The sequence below is a fragment of the Sminthopsis crassicaudata genome, chromosome 2 (genome assembly GCF_048593235.1).
Source record: "Sminthopsis crassicaudata isolate SCR6 chromosome 2, ASM4859323v1, whole genome shotgun sequence".
NCBI classification, from domain to species: domain Eukaryota; kingdom Metazoa; phylum Chordata; class Mammalia; order Dasyuromorphia; family Dasyuridae; genus Sminthopsis; species Sminthopsis crassicaudata.
The window spans coordinates 49,148,332-49,173,181 of NC_133618.1; the positions used below are offsets into that span (position 1 = coordinate 49,148,332).

Below are 24,850 nucleotides of genomic sequence, written 5' to 3' on the forward strand. Positions count from 1 at the left end.
ACTCCAAATAAGAGAGTTAGGAAAGGCTTCCTGTAGAAGGTGTGATTTTAGATGTAACTTAAAAGGAAGCCAGTGGGAATGGGAAAAGGAAGAGCATTCCAGGCATGGAGTAGAACCAAAGAAAATGCCCGGAGATTTCAGTCTGATGTTACATTTATCTCAGTTAATTTTATATCATTATTATTTTCCTCATTGCACTTCATACTCTGATCCCAAATATATCTAGTTCCTTTCTTGTTCTTTGCTCATGCAGTTCCCCATACTTAGAATATCGTTTCCCTCCATTTGTCCTCGTAGAATTCCCCTCCTATAAAGCCCAAATCAAATGGTATCTCCTCCATGAACATGCTCAATGATTCCCCTCAATTCCCCCAATTAAACAGCACCTTCTTTTAGATCTTGAAGTGTAGCATGTATTTTCACATTTGCAATATATCCATCCGCCCATCTGTGGGAAGGTGCTTTATCCTTAAAGGACCATAAGCTTTAAAAGGGCAGGGCTCATGTCTTTTCTAAACTTGAATCTTCTCCATCACTTAGCACAAAAAAACCATTATCGAATATTTTTTGAAATGACCTACATTAAACAATAGCATGCTATCATGGGAAGGACACTTGACTTTAGAGTCAGAGTAGCATAGGCTGAGCTCCAGTAATGGGACCCAGCACAAGCCACCTAGTCCTCAGTTTCCTTTTCTAAAAACTGAGAAATGGACTAGATCACTTCTCAGGTGCCTTCAAACTCTAAATTTTATTAATAATTGGTATTAACAAAAATAAATTTACAAATTAAATAATTCCTGTGAAATTAATTGAATTGAAAACTGGAAAGTCCTTTTCTCTCCTCCCTGTGCCCCTTCTCTCTCTCTCCTCGATTTCAAAAGGTTTGCCATTTTCAGAGAAACAATACCGTTTGTTAATAGGCCATATAGGATCCCGGGGTTGTAGTCAACATGGCTGAAAGATGGAAATCAATTTTCAGAAAATCACAAGATCTAGAGGACTCCCAGATATGCAGAAATTCTAGCATACTGCCCAACACTGACAAACACGCAGAAGAGAATGGTACAATTTCTACACTGCCCTATTAAATTTATATTCACATGAGAACCAAGTCTCTATGCAGTGCTCAAAGAACTCTGCTCTCTCTTAAACGGTGGAAATCCCAGTGGTTAGCTCAACACAAGCTGTTCACAGCAATATGTGAGACAGAAACAGTCTTTTTTTCAAAAGGAAATCAGGTCATCTGTGGCTTCATTCTCATGTCTGTTAGAACCTGAAACTGTTTGTGCTCCCCATGACTTGGGTTTTTATCATTTATTCATCAGTGTTACTTGATGGTCCCTCTGCATTCCAGGCTGAAGCTTTTAAACTCCTTACTATGCTTCAGGCATGCTAAAAGAAGCAAATGCTTTTTCCCTGGGACCTAGAAATATAAATGCACATGACAGGCTCTGGCTTTCATTTTTTATTTTATATCCACACATCAAAAGACATTACTTTGGAAAGAAAGCTAAGGGCTAAAGACAGATTTACAGAAAAGGAAAACTTTATCACTTGTTTGATTCAAGGTTTCTAAGAAATTATCAAACCCAATCCATACATCTATTACTTGCTGTCCTCCAAATTTCCTTTTCTGACTTTCAACCAAATCATCTTACAATCAGGTCACAGATAACTAGCTCAATATTGCCTGGAAATAGTATCCAATGTTCTTGGGGATAATAAATCCAGGGATTGAAATTCTTACTACTGGAAAGATAACAAATGCTTCGGAGGAATTGATTCTTCACTCAGCAAAACTCTGGCAAGTATGAGAACCAATACATGATTTGTGCTTTCTTCTGCCACCCAAAATAAAAATTCAGTATTTCACCTTATAATGTCTCTTTATTCTACAATGGGACTCTTCACATGGTTAGTATGCCAACCAAGACCAAAACAAACAAACAAACAAACAAACAAAACCAAACAACAACAACAAAAAAGCCTATAAAAATAAAACCAAACAAACTTTAAATGAGGCCCAGATGAAAAGTAAATATACTAACCCATGGTCCATGTGGATGGCACTGTGGTTTAGTGGAAATGGCACAATATTTCAAAGGAGAGCACCTGATTTTATATTCCAGTGCTATTACTTATGTGACTTTGATTACTTCTATGTAATTTTTGGGGGAAATCACTTTACTGCATAGAGTCTCAGTTTCCCAATCTATAAAATGAAGTCAGAGTAGATAACCTTTAAGTTCCCTTTTATCCCTAAACTCTATAATCCTACACTGGAAACAGTCATAAAGATTTCACCATGGAAAACCATTTGGTACTGGCTAAGAAATAGACTAGTTGATCAGTGGAATAAGTTAGGTTCACAGGACAAAAAAAATCAATAACTATAGCAATCTAGTGTTTGACAAACCCAAGGCCCCAACTTTTGGAATAAGAATCCACTATTTGACAAAAACTGCTGGGAAAATTGGAAATTAGTATGGCAGAAACTAGACATGGACCCACACTTAACACTGTACATCAAGATAAGATCAAAATGGGTTCATGATCTAGACATAAAGAATGATATTATAAACATATTAGAAGAACATAGGATAGTTTATCTCTCAGATCTGTGGGGGAGAAGGGAATTTGTGACCAAAGAGAAACTGGAGATCATTATTGATCACAAAATAAGTAATTTTGATTATATTAAGTTCAAAAGTTTTTGTACAAACAAAACTAATGTAGACAAGATTAGAAGAGAAGCAATCAATTAGGAAAATATTTTTACATTCAAAGGTTCTGATAAAGGCCTCATTTCTAAAATATATAGAGCATTACCTCAAATCTATAAGAATTCAAACCATTCTCCAATTGATAAATGGTCAAAGGTTAAAAATTTTCAGATGAAGAAATTGAAACAATTTCTAGTCATATGAAAAAATGCTCCAAATCACTATTGATCAGAGAAATGCAAATTAAGACAACTCTAAGAAACTACTACACACCTGTCAGATTGGCTAAGATGACTGGAAAAGATAATGATGAATGTTGGAGGGGATGTGGGAAAACTGGCTCACTGATACAGTGTTGGTGAAACTGTGAATGGATCCAACCATTCTGGAGAGCAATTTGGAACCATGCTCAAAAGACTATTAAACTGTGCATACCCTTTGATCCAGGATGTTTCTACAGGGCTTATATCCCAAAGGAGGGAAAGGGACTCAGACATGCAAAAATGTTTGTGGTTTTTGTAGTGGAAAGTGAGTGGATGTCTATCAATTGGAGAGTGGCTGAATAAATGATGGCACATGAATGTCATGGAATATTATTGTTCTGTAAGAAATGACCCAGCAGGATGATTTTAGAGAATTTGCGTGAACTGATGCTAAGTGAAATGAGCAAAACCAGAAGATCATTGTACATGGCAACAAGAAGATACGATTTTCAATTCTGATGGATGTGGCTCTCTTCAACGAGATGATTCAAACCAGTTCCAATTATTCAGTGATAAAGAGAGCTATCTACACCCAGAGAGAGGCCTGTGGGAACTGAGTGTGGTTTACAACATAGATTTTCATGTTTTCTGTTGTTGTTTGCTTGCATTTTATTTTGCTTCTCTTTTTTTCTTGTGCAGCATGCTAATTAAACATACATACATACATACATATATATGTGTGTGTGTGTGGGTGTATTATATATATATATATATATATATATATATATGATATATGATTTAACATATTTCTACCATGTTTAGCATATATTGGACTCCTTGCTATCTAGGGGAGGGGGTGGGAGAAGGGGGAGAAATTGGAACACAGAGTTTTGTAAGGGCTAATGTTGAAGAATTGTCTATGCATATGTTTTGAAAAATAAAAAAGCTTTAATAAAAAAAAAAAAAAGATTTCAATATGGAAACAAAGCACATTTATTACCACCAAGATATAGACACTGGATGACTGCCTCAATATATTAAATAGATCCTTGGTTACCAAAGAAACAAATAGAAGCAATTGGGGGAAATGGGAGCAAAAAATAACTGCCAATTAGGACATGTGGAATAATGGGCAGAAGGCAGGAAGTGAAGCTTGAAAGACCTGAGTACAAATCTCAGCTCTGACACTCACTAGGCATGTGACCAGGGATGATTATCCCCCTGATCTTTGGTAAAATGAGGGTAAGACTTCCAAAGTCCCTACTGAACAGGGCTCTTCTAAAGTTCAAGTGACATATTGCACAGAAAGTACTTTGAAAGCTTTCAAGTGCTATGGAAATGCCAGTCAGTGCTATTATCAGACATACTAAATGATATGAACCCTTAAAGTTGAGAATCCTTTTGTACTCTGGCCCACATAGAAATCAGATAGGACTATAATTAGTGGCGAGGAAGGTAATCTCACATGCGCAGGCGCACATACATACATACACACCCCACATACAGGGTGAAATTCCAGTTTTTCAGCTGCTGCAATCTCACAATCAACACTGAAAAATTGATAAGATGTGTCCTCTTCTCCCTCCCTCTTCTCCTCCCTGCTTCTTCCCTTTTCCACCTTTCTCTCTGTCTCTATTCCTTCTATCTCTATCCTTTTTCTCTGTCCCTTTCCCCTGCTCTTCACTCTCTTACTGTTTTCCTTCCTTCCCTTTCCCATTCCTTCTCCTTCTCTCTCCCATTCCCTCTTTCTGTCTTCCTCTTTCTCCTCTGTCCTCTCCAAAACAGGGATGAGGCTCATTAACAGGAACAGGGTGAATAAGGAAAGCCTGCCCAGTCGAGGTCTCTACTACAGGTTTTTGGTGAATACACATACCTTACTTCACAGTATAAACAGGTTATGGAAAATTATGTGCAAATCAAATTATATTTTTAAAGTATGAAGACAGCTGGCTGTTTAAAGGAATCCTGCAGGAAATCATTTTACAAAGCAAAGAGTAAATAAATCCCGCAAAACTTATCTTTTGTATAAATCTAGATGGCAGGTCTGGGCCTGCTTCTTTGATACTTGGCTGAATCCATGACCTCATTAACATGGGGACTTTTCTTCTACCAGTACCTAATTGCCAATCTTCAGGGACTTCTCATTCTGTAGGAGTCTTGTTTCCTACTTCTTTGGAAAATCCATTCACCTAGAAGTCTTTACTGTTTTATAGATATGCACAGGGATATTTAAGGAAAATCCAAATGGAAAAAGAATCTCTAATAGTGAAATTAACTAGAAATGCCTATTGATGGATGATACTGTGCTGATTGCATTAAGACTTGAAATACTATGGAGTTTTCAAAAGGAGACCCATGATTATTCAAAAGAAATCAACATCATACTGGAATAATGAATGAAAAAGCATTTATTAAGCACTTACTATATGTGAATGAACAAGTACTTATTAAGCAATTACTGTATGTGTTAAGCATTATGCTAAACACTAGGGATGCAAAGATAGTCTCAGTCCTTATCCCAAAGAGATCATTAAAAAAGGGAAAAGAATCCACATGTGCAAAAATGTTTGTCACAGCCTTTTCTATAGTGGCAAGGAACTGAAAAGTGAGTAGATGCCCATCAGCTGAAGAATGGTTGAATAAGTTATGGTATATGAATGTTAAGTAATATTATTGTTCTGTAAGAAATGATCAATATCTTGATTTCATAAAGGCCTGGAGAGACTTACAAGAACTGACGCTGAATGAAGTGAGTAGAACCAGGAGTACACTGTACACAGCAACAAGATTATGTGATGATCAACTGTGATGGGCTTGGTTCTTTTCAACAGGGGGTGATTCAGGCCAATTCCAATAGATTAGTGATGAAGAGAACCATCTGCATCCAGAGAGAGCTATGGGGACTGAATGTGGATCACAACATAGTATTATCACCTTTTTTTTTTTTTTTTTAATCGTCGTTTGCTTGCTTTTTTTTCTTTTTTTTTCTTTTTGATTTGAATTTTCTTGTGCAGCATGATAAATGTGGAAATATATTTAGAAGAATTGAACATGTTTAATCTTTATTGGATTATTTCCTTTTTTTTAAGAGAGGGGAAGAAGAGGAAGGGAAGAAGAAAAATTTGGAACACACGGTTCTGCAAGGGTGAATGTAGAAAACTATCTTTGCTTGCATCTTGAAAACAAAAAGCCATTATTTAAAAACAATACAAAACAAAGATAGTCCAGTCCTTAAAGAGTTCATATTTTAATTGGAGGAAGACAACATACATAGGGGAGTGGTAGTCAAGGAAGGGGGAAGAAAGGCTGCTGGTGAGGCTATTGAGCAGATGGCCTGTGGATTAGAAAGTAAAAAACTAAATGAATGAAAACTAAATATCTATCCTCCAGATTATGACAAGCAGCTGGAGGGCCAGTCTGTTGAATTCATCAGTACATATACTGAAGACAGGCAATGTAAGTGAACAATGAGTTAACCACAGAATTGAATAGGAGGAAGAAAGTTTGCTGGATTGCTCTTGGGAAAATGGGCAGTATCTTTAATGATTATCCTACTGATCCTCAGTGCAAAGACCCAACTTTTCAACATAAATGTTCTCTGTGCAATATTGAACAGCTGACAGTTGTACAGTATTGCAATCTCAGGAATCACAGTGCTGGTGATGAAAGGTCAGGGAAGCAATGCAGAGCGAATGTAAGGAGGCCACAATGATCAAGAAATCACATAAGAAAATTCCTCAAGATGTATGATTTGTCAATGAGAATGGAATCGTGTGGTAAATATAAAAAGTAACAGATAGGCTGAGTGCTACCTATAAACTTTAACATGACCTAGAAGAAGGCTTCCAGCATGTTTGGTAACTGTTCTGTAGAGGGTCTATAGAACATGGATGAGAATAACATAAGATGGTCAAATGACATGTATTGATAATTCTCAAGACTTCTGGTCAAGATAGAGGCCTGAACTGGGGTAGGTCATCCAGTTTTCATGCGCCAATTCCATTAAAAACTTGAAAATCATAACAGACTGACTAATGATCAAGAAATACACTTAGAAACTACAGTAAATGACTTCTTCCACACTGGAATTGTACAAAAAGCTGGTCAGAAATCCATGGGCAATAGGAAAGGAGGTTGACCACAAAGCCAACCCTGCATTAGCATAGACATATAAACGGGCAGCTTCCCGGAGAGACCAGAGTCAAGCGAGAGACACATGATTCCTATAGAGTTCTGTGTCTGAAAGCAGCAATAGACAAGAAAACTCCATCCACTATGGCTTAGGAAGGTCAGAAAGCCATTATCAGTCAGAATCATCAGAAAATTCTATGGTAAGGACCATAGAAGCATTCAGGAAGTAGAAAATGACCAATACAGAACAGCAGCATTAAGAGAGGGACAGCCCAGGGTGCTAAGATCCTGAGATGCCACGAGGATCCTGAAGATCTAAGAACATAGTTTGTAGGGAATTCAAAGATTCTTAATTTATACCTTTTTGATTCATTTTCTAGGTCAGTTGTTTTTATATTAAATTAAAAATATATTAAATTTTAAAATATTATATTTTATATTTAAATTAAATACTGGAATTTCTTCTATTTTTCAATCTTTTGATTTTGTTCTAATATTTCTTGCTGTCTCTTGGAGCCATTGATTCCTGTTTGCTCAATTTTAGTTTTCAAGGAATCTATTTCTTGGATATGTTTATCACATCTGTTCTAAATTATTTTTTTCTTCCAAGGCTTTTATTTCATTTTTAAAAATCTGGTTTCATTTCTTCAAGATATTCATGTAGCATGTAGAAATGATTTTTTCCCTCTTTAAATCTATCTTCAGTTGTTGCAAAATTACTTCCTATTCTTTTGTGTGTGTGTGTGTGTGTGTGTGTGTGTGTGTGTGTGTTGTTAAATCTACTCTACCCTACATAATAGTGTTTTCTTTGAGTTACTCATCCTCAATTGGGACTTTGTGCACAGTTCAAGATCTATCCCTTGCGGGCCTTTTAAAAGGATAAGGTAATCAACTCCTTTTGGTCGGGCCCTGGATGTAGTGGATTTCTAAATAGAAACCTATCCTGGATGTGGGGAAACTGGGACACTAATACATTGCTGGTGGAGTTGCGAAAGAATCCAGCCATTCTGGAGAGCAATCTGGAATTATGCCCAAAAAGTTATCAAACTGTGCATACCCTTTGACCCAGCAGCGCTACTACTGGGCTTATATCCCAAAGAAATACTAAAGAGCGGAAAGAGACATATATGTGCCAAAATGTTTGTGGCAGCTCTTTTTGTTGTAGCTAGAAACTGGAAGATGAATGGATGTCCATCAGTTGGAGAATGGTTGGGTAAATTGTGGTATATGAAGGTTATGGAATATTATTGCTCTGTAAGAAATGACCAGCAGGAGGAATACAGAGAGGCTTGGAGAGACTTAAATCAACTGATGCTGAGTGAAATGAGCAGAACCAGAAGATCACTGTACACTTCAACAACAATACTATATGAGGATGTATTCTGATGGAAGTGGAAATCTTCAACATAAAGAAGATCCAACTCACTTCCAGTTGATCAATGATGGACAGAGGTAGCTACACCCAGAGAAGAAACACTGGGAAGTGAATGTAAATTGTTAGCACTAATATCTGTCTGCCCAGGTTGCATGTACCTTCGGATTCTAATGTTTATTGTGCAACAAGAAAATGATATTCGCACACATGTATTGTACCTAGACTATATTGTAACACATGTAAAATGTACGGGATTGCCTGTCATCGGGGGGAGGGAATAGAGGGAGGGGGGGATAATTTGGAAAAATGAATACAAGGGATAATATTATAAAAATATATATATAATAAAAAATTTAAAAAAAAAAAAAAAAAAAAAAAAAAAAGAAACCTATCCTGGAATCTCTTATCCCCCTCCCAAGAGATTGTTATGAAAACAAAATAATATTTATAAAGTGTTTTGCAAATCTTAAAGAGTCTCATGAATGTTTTTATTGTTATTGTTATTATTATTATTTCAACTAAATTTGAAGGATCTTACCCAATTTCCTTATTAAATTATTCTACTTCATCCTTTGTAACTAATACTGGAACATTATTGCCATTATCTTTGAGGTAATGGTACTCGAGTCCTGCAAAATGAAATAATCCAGTATCCCAAAGAAACAACAATTCTTACTACCTGAAAATATATGATTAAATCAGCTCTGCCAATTCTGTTGGTCACTTTATTGGGAAAAACTTATGGTATATCCTTTCCCTTGAAGGAGAGAAAACCTGAAAATGGAAATATCTTGATGTCTTCCAATTTCATTTCCAGTGAGAAATCCAATTTTAATGTTGTTTAGTTTTTCTATCGGTATAGTATAACTATTTTTTGGTCACTTGACAAAAATCTTACATTTAAACTATCAAGTTGTAGGTGACCTAAAAATGGTGTGAAAAACTTTCCTTCTTTTAGTAGAAAAGAAGATTAAAGACATGATCAGATTCATTAGCTATGTAGGTTGATTTGTCTTTAGTGTTTTTCTTACTTCATGGAAGGATTTGAGAAGGAGGAGGCTTATTGAAAAAAGATTGCAATTATTAAAAAAAAATAATCCATTGATTTGGGAATAGCTAAATAAACTGTGGTACCCAGAGGAAGAAAGAATGGGTCAGTGTGGAAGTATAGTGCAGATAATATCGTGGACCAGAAGCCCAGCCAGAAAGGACTCCTGCTGAGTAAATTAGCTGGCCTGGGAAATACACCAATTAGAATTGATAAACTAGGGTTGTATTTCAAGCATCACCAAACTGAATACTTGTAATTTACCTTCCTGCACCTACTTTATATTTCTCATTGTAGTAAAGAAGTTTTTGTACCCTGAATATTTGACTAAGGATAGAGAATTTCAATTCTTATACCTAAGTGAAACTCCAAGAGAGGATGAAGACTTAAAAGAAAATTCTCAATCTCTTGAGTGGCAGAAAAAGTACTAAACATGAGATATTCCTTATGTTCTTTCTCATGTAATCACTGCTATTTGTCCACTCATGGAACAAGTGGCAAGGTGGGAGGAGAAGGTGATAGCCATCAGTAACCTTTCCTGGACTACTAAAGTTCCAGAGTTCACAGCTTACAAAATGCTGGCCTTTAGACTGAGAATCTATCTTAATTGAAGAGGAAAATTAGCCATGCTTACTTTCATTTTTAATCTATTATTTTCCTGTAATCTTTTAGCATTTGATTCTACCAGCATTCAGCTAGAAACACAAAGTCCTACCTACATGTCATTCCAAAGGACAATATCCTATAGAGTGCATTCTCTTCACCTTTGTAGGTATGAATAGAATTCAGCCCAGTAGAATCTCATAGAAACCAAGCAGACATCAGATCTGGACCTATTTGTTTTTGATAAAGAAAAACTGATTTGATATAATAAAATGTCACAAATTAAGACTCAACCCATCATTACTTTCTTGACCCACCTTCACATAAGGCCATATTTGTCTGATGTGGGCTAGTCCTTTACCCCTTTTCAGTCTACCTGTCAAGTGATTTAGCTCCCATCCCACTTTTTAACCTAAAGTAGCAAAACTCCCACTCCTGAGAAAACCTCAATTGAAATTGTGCTTCTTTTTTGAAAGTTGATTTCAGTAGCAAAGGGCATTCTGTAAACAGCTGGTGAAAATAGGCTCAAACTGAATGGCGGCTTGCATTAAATTACACAAGAAAGTCTGATTTACCCTTGTGGGCTTCTTTGTAGTGCCAATCAAACCATTCCACTCCCAGGGGAGACCCTCAAAACAGGGGGAGAGGAGGCAAGGGGGAAAAGGGCAATTTACATCCTTCAGAGACCCAACAGCACAGCAGAACTCTGGGGACCAAGCTGCCCGTGGCGTCTGCATCACAAACAGCTCCTCGGCAAACCCTCACCTGCACAAGGTCAGCTTTCAGGGTCAATATAAAATGTCCTCAATTGCTGTCCTCTCTTGCCCTTAGCTGTCAATCCCTGCTGAGTGCTGCGAGCAGCCTCAGGTGCCCCTCTTCCCTCCCTCCTCCAGAACCCATTCTTCAACGTCAGCTCATTGATCCAAGGATGTCGGGAGAGCAGCACAGAGAAACACGATTGTGGAAGGGGCCATCAATCACTAAATGCCACAGGACGTAAAGAAGTGTGCATACAGTTTTGGTCCATCTCATCTTTGAGCCTAACACTTCCTCTTCCCTCCATTAATTACTCCAACACATCATTTAGGCTGAAGTGGCTCATCACTGGGATGGAATATGGTAGGAAGAGACTTAAAGGCGGGGCTCACCAAAGATATCAGAAGCATTGGGAATTGAGAGCGCTGGAATCTCAACTATTCAGAAATCTCTCATAGTTTAGTCAATAGTTATTTGATTTGGATGTGTTTTATAACATTTTAATGTATCTTTTTAAAAAATGAAAATATTTCCATTGAAGAAGAAATATTCAAACTAGTAATTGACTTTAGTGAGACTTTTACATAAGCCTCTATACAGCTTCTAGACATCCTCAAAAAGCTGATTTGACCTACAGCTGGGATGAACAGTTGGCTGGAAGCAGAGTAAATGAATGCTGGACTCAGGAAGCCCAGTTTCAAATACAAGCTCTAACACTTATGAACCAAGTGACTAAGGTCGAGGTCAATCCATTTCTCTGAACTTCCCTTTTTTCATTTGTGAAATGTATATAATAATATTGACACTACATACAACACAAAGTTGCTATGAGCCAAGTACTTTGGAAACCTTGAAATAATATATATGTGAGTTGTTATTATGATGAAGATTATCACACAAATAGCTCCAGGAAAGGGCAATACTGTATACTGTTCAAAATAGTTTGATGAAATGAAGAAAAAAATGACAATATCCTCTAAAAGGAACTTTACTGGAGCATGATTTATTTTTACCCACTGTTCAGGGATAGGGATCAAAGCTTTTGGCCACAAAAATAAAGTTTAATATCATTAGCTTTTCCTTTATATAAATGATATGAGGGAGAAAAAAAAAAGGAAAAAGGTAAGCCATCTCCTGATCCATGAATTTTCCAACACAGATACTTGAAACAAATTTACTATGATCTCACCTCCATTCATGTCTTTTTTTCCCATTCAATTGTCAATATCCTTCCATATACCCTCATCCAACATGGCATAGACCTTCCTCTGTATGATACCAGCATAAATTTGAGGCAGTTGACTAGCAATTATTCCTCACATTTAGTCCAAATCCAAACATCTTAGATGATATCTCTGCACCAGTTCTAACCCACAAATTACCACTGGAAACAACCTCAATACCTAATATGATATTATTCATTGCCCTCCAGATCAATGGCACCCAATAAAGTATTATTCATTGCCCTCTGACACGAATCATGGCATCATTCATGCCTCTGGATCACTGGTGCCCAACAGGACATCACTTTTTGCCCTCTAGATCACTGATGTCCAGCATGATGTCATTCATTGCCCCCTAGATCACTGGAGTCCAACATGATGTCATTCACTGCCCTGTGGACATGTAAAGTAAATCAGATCTTTTCAAACAAATCATGTACTTTAAGAAATTCTAGTGTTTTTTTTTTTTTTTTTAATCCCATAACAAAATAAATGGGGCAGCTGGCATTGTAGATATAGCACTAGGCCTGGAACCAGAAAGACTAGCTCAAGATACTTCCTATCTACATGGGCCTGGGCAATTCATGTAACCCCTTTTGCCTCAGTTTCCTCATTTGTAAAATGAGATAAGAGAAGAAAATAACAAACCACTCCAGAATCTTTGCCATGAAAATTCCAAATGGGAATCACAGAGTCAGACATAACATAACTACAATAAAAGCAAACACAAAATAAATATCACTTTTTATATTTTTAAAGAAAAACTTTACTTTGGACAAAGAAATCCACTTTATCCTTATAGACTCAAGTCCAATCAAGCCAAAAAGCATTTAAGTGCCTACTATGTGCCAGACATTGAACTAAGTGCAACTAGGAAGCAGAGATGTCCTTCCTTAGCAGACAATCTCTAAAGAGACAGGCAGTCTCTTAGGACTCTTTGGCATACATCAATTTAGCCAAATGTCAATAGAATTTCAGGTATAAAAATGTCAAAATGAGATAGTTTTCGTATTTTGTAATTTATTTTGAGAACTGCTGTTAATGTTTGGTCATAAAATTAGGATTTTTCATCAAAAATGTCAAACTTTTTTTTTCATGAATGAGACTTTTGAGGTGGTATAACATTATAATGCTAATCAATCAGAAAATATGATCCTCTTAACATCACATAAATGTGCTTCAGGGCCATTTGTTCTGGTAAGGGCAATCTACCTTTACTTGACAGCACATTCAATTATTCCGGTCACCTCAGCCTTCCTCCTGTCTCACTCCAGAAAGCATAAACTCTAAGACCTACAGAGTACATTTTATTCTACACTGCAACCACATTCATACATAATGCCACTGGAGAACTATTGGCTTTCCTTGATGAAGGACAGGATTATTGTGAGTAAATGACAGGCTCGTAGCATCATCGACTTAAGAGTTAGAAGAGATCAACTGTTCGTCTAATCCAGCCTCCCTCACTTAGAGGGGAATAAACTGAGGCTGAGAGTGGTTAAATGTCAGGCTCAAAGTCACATAAGAAACATGTAAAAGCGCTGAGACAATTCAGACCCTGGGAGTCCAAATCCAGAGTTCTCTCTGCCCATAGACAAATAAGAAATCCTTGAGTAAACTGATCATCTTAACAATCTGTTCCTCAATCAGGCATCACAACGAGGAGAGCTCATGGACCACGGACTGTAGATTTAGAACTAAAAGGATCTCAGAGACCATCAAGACCAACTCTTTCATTTTACAGATAAGGAAACTGAGGCTTAGAGAGATTAAGCCACTTGCCCAGGGTCTGAGGCAGGATTTAAACTCATCTAAATCTTTACCTACTACATTCCTCATGCTAGTAAAAACGCAGATGGGAATTCCCTCTCCTCTCTTTGATCTTCTTTATCTTCTGAACGAAATCCTAAGTTACAAAACGCCCAAGAGATAGAAAACAAGGAGAGAAAGATCTGTCCCTCAATAATTCACATACAAGAGCTGGCACCCACCTGTGAATTCTGTAAGCCAGAATATCATCAGACTTACCACTTTGGCATTGAATTCAGGCAGCATGACACAGGTAGCTCCTACCCAGAATGGACAAAGCATCTTGTTGACCACGCCATGGACATGGTGCAATGGGAGCACGTGAAGGATCACATCATCTTTTGTCCATGCCCATTTGTTAACAAGTCCTGTTATCTGGAAGGAAGCAAACACAAGGCCTTGGAAAGCACAGAATGACAGGCAGGTATCAATGAGCATTGCTATGACTTAAATAAAGGAAGTTCTAGGATAGGTCCCTGTGGAAAGCTTCCTTATTTTTTTTTAGCTTTTCAATCTAAAATATACATATTGTATAATAAAAATTTCCAGAGAAAAGTCATCAAAGATAATCAAAGAAAAAATAATGACTTAATTTAAAATATTTTCTTAATTTAAAAAAAATACACATAAATGAGAAATGTTAGATCTTGAAGGAACTTCAGAGGATAGCTAAAGCAACCTTTCATTTTATAGATGAGAAAAATAATACCCAGGTAGTCACAGCTAACAAATCCAGAGACAGGATTTGAATTCAGGTCTTCTCTTTCCACATTGTCTTTCATAGAATCACTATTTATTTGAAATAAGTTTCTGACAATTAATGAATTTATTGTCTTAATCATTTTCCCTTCTTTATCTTCAAAAAAGTTATATTATTAGCTAATAAAAAGTGATACATAACTCTTTTAATCAATGAAGAAGCATTTATTAATTATTAAATTTCTAGCATGAATATGCCAGGCACTGATTTAGTGTGTGAGGAAATAAAGACAAACATGAGATAATCCCTTCTCTCAGGGAGAAGACAGGTATATGTATAGATCTAGACAAAATTGATCTAAGTAAATTGGGGATTCTGGAGACACAAGCAGTTTGAGGGGTCAGGAAAGACTTCACTTAAAAGGTGATTCCTGATCTGCATCTGAATGGATGAGAATGACTCTTTCAGGTTAAGGGAAGTATGCAAGATGGCCAGAACAAAGGCAATGTGAGGAGGGTGACCCACATGTGAAGAACAGAGAGAAGACCAGTTTGGTTGGACCAGAGAAGCAGACATATAGGTGAGGTGAAATGAGACTGATAAGATAGGTTGAGGCCAGGCTTTGAACAGCTTTAAAAGCCAGACAAAGGAGTTTATACTTTATTTCTAGAGAAAGTAAGAAAGCAACTAGAATTTATGAAGTGGGAAGAAATGGGGGGGGACAGGGTCAGATCTGTGCTTAAAGAAAATCATCAGAAACTGTGTGGAGGGTTAAGCAGAAAGGGAAGAGATTATTTAACTAAATGACATAAGATCTTCACATGACTCAAATCAGCCAAGATCTAATTCAGCTAAGGAGGCACCTAGGTGGTACAGGGGATAGAGTGTCAGGTCAGGAAGACTTAAGTTCAAATCCAGCCTCAGACACTTACTAATTATGTGACCCTGAGCAAATAGAAAATACAGGAAAAACTATTTGTCTCAGTTTCTTCATCTATGAGATAGAGAAAGAAATGGCAAACCACTCCAGTATCTTTGCCAAGAAAACCCCAACTGGGATCACAAAGATTTGAATACAATTGAAAAAACGATTGAACAATTCAGCTAAGATAGTGATACCTTTCTAGTTATCCTACAGAAAATTAAATGAATGGATCTCTAAATTTGACCTCAGGTTATTAGCTTCTAACTGTAGAGTCTAAGCCAGGAAACTCTGAGACAATACTTAGTTAATTATGAACCCTTTCCTGAACATTTCCCACCAGAGGCAGATATTCTAGAGCAACACAAACAAGTCAACTCACCACTGCTTTTAGATTCTCGTGTGTACTTAGGACTCCTTTAGGTCTGCCCGTCGTCCCACTTGTGTAGATGATCATGGCCCCCCTGTCTCTCCACTCCAATTGGGGGGCACACTCTTGGGTTAGTTCATCTGCTACTCCATCATAGACTGTGGATGTAAGGGGCAAAAACGATACCCCTATCTTGTTAACAATGGGAGTTAAAAGATCCACATACTCACTGCCCGCAATGACTAAAGAGCTCTGGGAATCCTGAATGACGTATTCCAGCTCAGATGCTGGATGCTTCTTATACAAAGGAACAGCAATACCTCCACTCATCCAGGATGCCCACTGGGCAATGACATAAGACACATCATTGGAGCAGATGAAGGAGATCCTTTCTCCCTTAATGTCTCCACTGGGACAGTTGTGAATCTTGCATATTTCCTGGGATAAACGAAGACTTTTGTAGTAAAGGTCTTTGTATGTATACTGTCCACGGTGGTCAACCAGGGCGATTTTGTCCCCATATGCCAAAGCTCTGGTGAACACTGGAGCAATCTTTTCTGAATAGGTTGCTCTGGTTGTGTGCAGATGGTTTCTGAGATGGCCATGCTTTCTGAGTCTTAAGGAACCCTGCCGACAATAGGTCAGGGCATGAACTAGACGCTGGAATGACAAGCTCATGTGGAGAGGCTTCAAGCTGATAAACATTTTACCTATATTTATCTAGGTTTGAGGCTGCAAAAAAAGAATTATGAACAAACATATTACAACCTATGTTACAATTTATACAAATATTTTCCTTACCACATAAAAGAGGTAAATTTGAGTCAGAATCCTCATAATTTTTTAAAGACTTACAAATAAAATCAAAATGAAATTTAGCTTACTTTTCAAAGCTTAAAGTAACATACACAAATGAACTACTGGTACTTTTGCAATGTACTATTTTTGAGTATTTAAAAATTCATGGATCAATTCTTAGCACTCTCTTCCTCACTTTCCACCAAATGGACAATGAGCCAGGTCCGGAGATGAAGAAGAGGAGATTAAGCAAGCATTTTCAATGATCCCAATTTCCTCTCTACCACAAAAGCCCACTCTGTCTCAATATTCTTTTTATACTGCTTACATGCCTACATAAAGGTCATAACAAGAGCTTAGAAGAATTAAAGTCTCAGGAGAACCCTCAAAGCAGGGGGAAGATTCATGGTAGGTGTAGGCAGACTATAACATATTACTAACAATGGCCTGAACACACGAAATGGTGGGAAAACTATCATAAAGGACATGGATAACTGGAAAAGTAGGCAGGTCAGTCGTATAGGAAGAATGATGGATGGCTTGCACATGGCATAGTATCTATAATCAGTGACTAACAAACATTTATAAAGCACTGACTACATGGGAGGCACTGTGCTAAGTGCTAGCGATACAAAGAAAAGTAAAAAATAGTGCCTGCCCTTAAGAAGTTTACAATCAAATGAGGGAAACAATATGCAAATAACTATGTACAAACAAGATATATACAGGATCAGTTGGGAAAGGCACTAGAAGAAGGGGAATCAAGAAAAATTTCTTGTAAAAGATGGGACTATCCAAGGCCATGGAAGAGTTAGGAGGCAGAAAAGAATTTCAAGTATGTGACAGTCAATAAAAATGCCTGGGAAGGGTGGTAATTTAAGGAGATGGACTATCTTATGTTAAGTACAGCAAGGAGACCGACCAGTCACTGGATTGCAGATGTTGGGGGAAGAGATGTAAGGTGTGAGAAGCCTAGAAAGATGTGAGGTAGGGTAGAGAGAGCTAGACTATAAAAGGCCTTAAATTCATTTTTGGTTGTTTCTCTTTTTCATTTTCTCTTTATTAAAAAAAAAAAAAAAAAAAAGCTCTTTGTTATAATAAACGGTTATGAGAAAAGTGAGAAATACAGGGGGAAAATTAGATGATATCAAAAAAGAGGATGTCAATTAATTTTTTTTAATGAAAAGCTTTTGCATTAAAAAAAATTAATACGTTTAGAATAAGAAGGGGAGTACTCTATTATGGAGAAAATCTTTGGATTAAATATTTCTAGTAAGGTTCTGACATTTAAGCTATAACTACAACAAACAGAAATGTATAAAACCAAGTACCACTCACCAAAGGAAAAGAGTGTTCAAGAAAAAAAACAGCAAATGATTAATAATCATTTAAACGAATACTCCAAATTACAAATAACAGAGACCGGTTAATCAAAACATCCTAAGGTTATATCTCACACTCAGCAAATTGGCAAAGATGAGAAAAGATATGAGTAGTCAATGTTGGAGAGACTATGGAAAGACAGGTACACTAAATGCACCACTGGTGGAGCTATGAATTGTTCTGATCATTTTGAAAAACAATTTGGAATTATTCCAGGAAAGTGACTGGAATATTTATGTTTGATTCAGAGGGCCTGTTAGAGATCAATGATAAAAAAGAAAAGTCCCCTATATACCAAAATAATTATAATAGTGCTATTCTGTGAAAGTAAAGAACTGGATGGAATAAAGTAGATGCTTATCAGTTGGAAAATGGATAGGCAAATTGGGGTACATAAATTTAATGGAATATTATTAACCTACAAAGGAACAATAAACATAATAAACATAGAAAAATATTTTTTAAAAATCTATAAATTGATAAAAACTGAAGTAAGCAAAATCAGGAAAACAATATATATTTGAATACTACCAACAGTGGAAATAGAAAAAATACCAACAAAATAATCATAACTGAATGTTGTGAAATCATAATGACCAAGCTTGGGCTCCCAAAAAGAAATATGAAATGACATCTCCCTCTGCTTCTATGCAGAAGTGTGAGTCTATGAGTGTGAGACTCTGCACGTTATGTAGGACTTTTTTGATAAGTTGATTTATTGTTCAGTCATTTTCAGTTGTGTCTGCCTCTTTGGGACCCTCTCTGGGGTTTTCTTGGCAAAAGAAACTGGAGTAGTTTGTCATTTCCTTCTCTAGCTCATTTTATAGATGAAAAAACTGAGGCAAACAGGATTAAGTGACTTGTCCAGGGTCACACAGCGGTTAAGTATCTGAAGCCAGATTTGACCTCAGGAAGAGAAGAGTCTTCCTGACTTTGGGCCCAGCATTTTCTTCCATTTTTTTCTTCTTTGTTATGAGAGAGGGTTTTCAGGGAGAGGTAAGAATACTTTGGGAAATGGAGGTAATATATTTTTAAAAACCCATAAATGTAATAATACTGCTAAGTAACAAAACTGAAATCTTAATAAAGTAAAATATATTGGAGATAAGTTTTGAATGATTAAAACAAAAGCAAAAATAAAACCTTGTTGGAAAATATGAATAACCTGGCTAAGAAAAGCTAATTTCTCATCAAGAGACTCAAATGAGCAGATGAAAAAAGATGAATTTGCCTGTTTTCATCTTCAGCATTTTAGGGATTATCGTGCTTCCTATGTGTCACATGATCACACTGTAAATGGCAATTTTAAAAAATCATGTGAATTTTTGTGCTGAGAAGGGTGGCATTTGCTTTTTAAAAGTTCAAATGCCATGCCAAATGATAGCCTGATATCCTCCCAATACTTAACAAACCTCCTGCCCTTTACAACCTGATTGCAACCAACCATTTCCATTTCATGATACATCATTTCTGTTTTCATTCTCTATAGTCCAGCTTCTTACTCTTCCTCAGATATGATTTCCCAGCCTCAAGGCTATGCATCAGCTATTACTCTGGAATGGCTTCCTACCTTACTGTCGCCATTTGGAATCTTTGGTTTTCTTCATAGCTAAGAGTGGACAATAACTTCTCCATAAAAACATTTCCTCATCTCCCCAACAGGTCACAGCTTTGCCCATACAAATACACACATTCACAGGCACACACATATGCACACACGTGTGGATATGTATGTATATATATATACATGATGTTTCTACTGACTGAATATAGGAAGGGAGGAACAGTTTCATTCTCACTACCACAAATTGGGGTACATAAATAGAGATAATATTCCTGGTACCTTTAAAAGATTTCTTGGTTGATCCATCAGCTACTCTAAGATCATCAGTGTGAGGACTCTGTGGAAAAGTATTACCATGCATCTGTTCCTTCTTGACCTATGTGACTCAAATCCAGGTCTTTTTGTAAATCACCTAACAAGAACCATCCTCTGCCCCTTCTCCCCGTCCCCCATATACACATCAGAGGTCTTCTTCAGGTTCTTTAATATTACAACACTTATGCTGTCCATTTATCATCCCACCGAAGAGCAACCTAATTAATATGGCAAGCGAACAGCACAAGTGAGGGCTCACCAGGAGGGCAGAAGAGCTGGCTGCTTTTCAACTGGAGTCCTTTGGTGAGCCAGAGAGAATGCTGACCTAGGAATGCTTCCCCCCAAAGCCTCCTGCAGCTCCTTCCAATTTTCCCCATTAGCCAAATTTAGCCTGATGACTTGAGTATAATTTGTGCCTGTACCCCTGGACACAGGATCCTGCCACAGGGCAATTCTTCCCACTGAGAATGCTAAGCTAGAAGGTAATTAAGTGGATATGTATAAGTCTCTTTTCAAAGTACTTAAGGAAAAGGTGGGAGTAGAGGACTTTTCCTAATTACTTATGCACCAGCAACAGTTTACAAATGAAGTTTAACTTAAAAGTTCAAAAAATCAAGCTGGTCATGACAAATGTAGAAATATGTTTAGATGACAAATGTAGAAATATGTTTAGAAGAATTGCACATGTTTAACCTATATTGATCACCTGCAGTCTAGGGGATGGGGAGAAAAGGGGGGAAAACTTTGAAACACAAGGTTTTGCAAGAGTGAATGCTGAAAATTATCTTTGCATGTATTTTGAAAATAAAAAGGTATTATTAAAATAAAAAAAAAAATCAAGCTGGTCTCTTGTTATCTAAAGAACATTAAAACCTCATTTTCGTAAAGAACAAAATTGAAAACATTTCATTCTCAGTGTGAATAGCTTAACTTTGCCAGAACCTATTTGGATACCCCAGCTCTTATAGGAATCCCTTCCTCTTTCCAGACTGTCTCTCACAGGAAAAAGGAAAAGTACATTCACCACCCCAAGCCTTGCAGAGAAGGCTTAGGTAGCTTCTGTTCATTATGGGCTGAACTAATTCTGAGAATAATCTGTTCCCTCTCTGGCCCACCCTACCACCCCATCTTTCAGGCTGAAGTCAATCAACAAGTCCTTACTAAATGTCTATTATGAGTCAGGCATTGCGCTAAGGGAAGGGATACACAGAAAGGCAAAAATTGGTCCCTGCCCTCAAGGAGTTTAGAGTGTAAAGGGGAGATAACATGCAAACAACTACAGACAAACAAAATATATGTAGGAAAAAAAACTGGAAAAAGTCATCATATGGAAGGCACTGGCACTAAGGGGGATCAAGAGAAGCTTCTTGTGAAAGGTGAGATACGGGTTGAGGCTTGAGAAGGTAGAGGTAGAGGTATGGAGAGAGGATTCCAGACATCCAACTGTGATGTTTAACCTATTTGTTCCTGAAAAGGTCTCATACTATTTACCCTCACCCTCACCCTGAGTTTGGGACTCATTCTTATTAAACCAAAAATTGGACAAAGAGAGGACAGACAGCCCTAGAAGGGGAAAGAAACTGGCCATTGAGAAGGAAGAAGGTGACCCAGATCTCTCAAGTTCCAAATTAAATTTCTAAAAATCTAAATGATTCCTTCATATATATATCAGACCTTCTAAATGCCACCAACAAGATCAGAAATCAGGGAGAGACACCTTCAGGTCAAGTCTTCCTCTCCTGGACTTTCTCTAACAAAGTCCCAGGAACCTCTTCACCTGGGAAGCTCACTCCAGCTTTGGAATTTATACACCGGAAATGCTTTCCTCTCCTTTGATTGGATGGTTCCTTCCTAACTCTCCTCCCCAACCCCCAATTTTAAGGAGGAGGTCCAGGTTAGCCATATGTTTGTGGCTGCACTCAACTCTATCAGACATTTTCATCTGGTACCTTCATCTATTCATTCCTCTTCCTGTTCAGCTCACTTTTGTGTGGTTTTTCTGTATTAGAACACTAAATTCCCTGAAGGGAAAAACTGTCTTTCTTTTGATTTGTATTTGTATTGCCAGCACTTGGTATACTGTCTAGCAATAATAAGCACTTAATAAATGTTTGTTGACTTGAAGGTTGAACACTCAAGTTTGTAAACACAATTTCTATTTTAAAATAGAAAATCTGGTTCCTAGTTCAGAAAGATCTAGGGAAAAAAATCATTTACAAAGAGAGAAATATAAACCAAAACATCTCTGAGGTTTTGTTTCATATGCAGTAAATTAGCAAAGATGACAAAAATTTAGAAAAGTCCATGTTGGAGGAACTGCAGAAAATAGGCACATGTTGGGGGATCTGCAAAGTAACCCAACTATTTTGGAAAGCAATTGAGAATTATGATTTCAAAAAGTAACTAAGATCACTGGAATGGAAAGGATAGGAACTCACCTGAAGTTGAGTTCCCCCACGGTTTCAACAACTTTAAATAACACCTCTGGAGCAGTAGAACCCATAAAAGGATAGAGTAAAACAATTTTCCAGCCCAAAACAATGTAAAAATTGAGTAGGAAAAACTAGCATAGGGGGTGAAAATGGAGCATAGTCTGTACCCCAGCAAACTAGCAATAGACCTTGGAGATAACGGAATCAATAGCAGCACTGGATGCTTCCATATCTCTCCGTCCACAGATAATAAGAGGGTTGAATAACTGGTCAGAAGGAGATTACTGGGGGTTCTTTTGTAAGAAATAAATACAGCCCCAAATGCCTCAGAAAAAATAAAAGAAAGAAAGAAATAGGTACAAGACTCTGTTGCATTGCCCCTATTCAGATCCAGGTTACTGTCCTGGGTCAAAGTCCCAGGAAAAGGAGGAGCACACTAGAGGTTATAGCTGTAGTGGAGCATGAATCCTGATCACAATTCCAAAGCAGAAAAGTACTTGTTATCACCTAAAGACCAAAGCACAGGCCAGGAGACACATTTGTCCTTAGCTCATATCACCTTGGAAGAACTGAAAGCTCATAAACCCCCACAACTAGTTACAAAAAACACCTGAAGCTTGAGACAATATCCCCTCTACCCCAGGAGCAGAACCCAACTTAAAACATAAAATTTAGAATCAAGGACTATGCTGAAAAAAATTACTAACCAATGATAATAAAACGAACCTGACCACAGAAAGTTACTACTGTAACTTCTTGGTCCAAAGAATGATCTTGATGAGTAGTAAATGATGGTAAATTGTGATCTAAACAAAGATGGATCTGTTCCTTTTCTCTCTCTCCTTCCTTCCCCAAAGTAACCAATGGCGGGTTCGGCAGCAAAGGAATTTGCTACTTAATGCTGTATGGAAACATAGTCTTTATTGATTAGAATGGAAACACTGGATGGAGAGCCGGTGGGCAAAATGGCTGCATGGTACAAGGCCATTTGCAAAGAGAAGATTCCCGTTCTCTCTTTTATGCCAGTGATGTAGGGAGGTTCCTGAGTGTGATGTAAATTAAGATAAGGACTCTCTTGTTATCTTTGGGGGACAGACAGAAGTCTCTTCCCAAAAGGAATTTCCTGATGGCATTTGGTCTATCTGAGCAGATTAGAATGGGGGCTGTAAAACCCTGGCCATCTCAGGTAGCCCAAACTAGTTTGACCACATCTTGTATCAAAGGTCCAAGCCCCAAAAGAAGTTGGAGATCAAACAAAGAATACCAAAGGGGCTACCGCCCTCAACAATCTCACTTGTCCTACTCCACTCTGGGATCACTCTCCCCTTTTCTGTCCACACCCACAGATAGTGCCAGCACAGAACAGTTGAGCAGGATCATCCTCCAAGCATATATTAATAGAGTATTGTCCAATTGGTAATTAGCCTCAAGTGCTTGGCTATTCAAATGCATCTCCGGTTCAGTCCTTTACAAAGAATCACCTATCCAGCAAAATTGAGTATTATTCTTCAGAGAAAAAAGTAGACATTAAATGAAATAGAAAACTTTCAAGCATTCCTGATGAAAATACCAGAGCTGAAATAGAAAATATTGGCTTTTAAAGCTAAGACTCAAGAGAAATATGAAAAGGTAAAGAGGAAAAAGAAATAATAAGGGATTCAATAATGTTAAATTGTTTACATTATTCATAGGAAAATAATACGTGTTAGATCAGATAGAAAACAGAAGGAATGTAAGTATGAGTTGAATATGATAGTTAAAAAAAGTGACATGAGGAATGATAACGAGGAATGCAGTGGAAGAAAGGGAAAAGGAGAGGTAGAATGAGAGAAATTATCTCACATAAAAGAGGTATAAAAGTTTTTACAATGAAGGAGAAGTTGAGGAAGATAGGAGGAGCACATGAATCTTACTCTCATTGGAACTGGCTCAAAGAGGGAATAACATACACACTCAGTTGGGTACAGAAATCTTCCTTACCCTGTAGGAAAGCAGAGAAGGAAGGAGATTAAAGAAGAGAGATTAGAGGTGGATAGAAGAAAGGGTAAATTGGAGGAAGTAGTAGTTGGAAGTTAAACACTTTTGACGATGGGCAGGGTAAGAAGTGAGAAAGTAGGATAAATGAGGGAAATACACAATAATTATAAATCATAAAACTTTTATGGCATGTTTTTCTGATAAAACATGTCTCAAGTATATAGAGAATTGAGTCAAAATTATAACAATAAGAGCCATACCCCAATTGATAAATGGTCATAGGATATGAATAGGCATTTTTAGAAAAAAAAGACATCAAAGTTATCTATAGTAACATAAAAAATGCTTTACTCTTTTCTGAGGGTAAAGAACTGGAAATTGAGGGGAAGTCCATCAAATGGGGAATGGCTAAAAAAATTGTGTTCTATGATTGTGATAAAATATTATTGGACTATAAGAAAAGAGCAAGATACTCTCAGGAAAAACCTGGATAAACTTAGATGATGTAAAATGAA

The 24,850-nt window shown here is 37.2% G+C and overlaps 1 protein-coding gene across 2 annotated transcripts in view; it reads right to left on the reverse strand.

Annotated features, from left to right (window-relative positions):
* The window catches only part of ACSF3 (acyl-CoA synthetase family member 3), a 233,076-nt gene that overhangs the window by 173,093 nt on the left and 35,133 nt on the right, over nucleotides 1-24,850 (reverse strand). For both annotated transcript variants that reach the window (XM_074286183.1, XM_074286182.1), the window contains exons 2-3: nucleotides 15,879-16,598; nucleotides 14,094-14,249 (exon numbers count right to left, since the gene is read on the reverse strand). In XM_074286183.1, coding sequence (XP_074142284.1) covers nucleotides 14,094-14,249; nucleotides 15,879-16,571 — 849 coding nt within the window. In that variant the 5' untranslated portion in view covers nucleotides 16,572-16,598. The remainder of the gene's footprint in view (nucleotides 1-14,093; nucleotides 14,250-15,878; nucleotides 16,599-24,850) is intronic.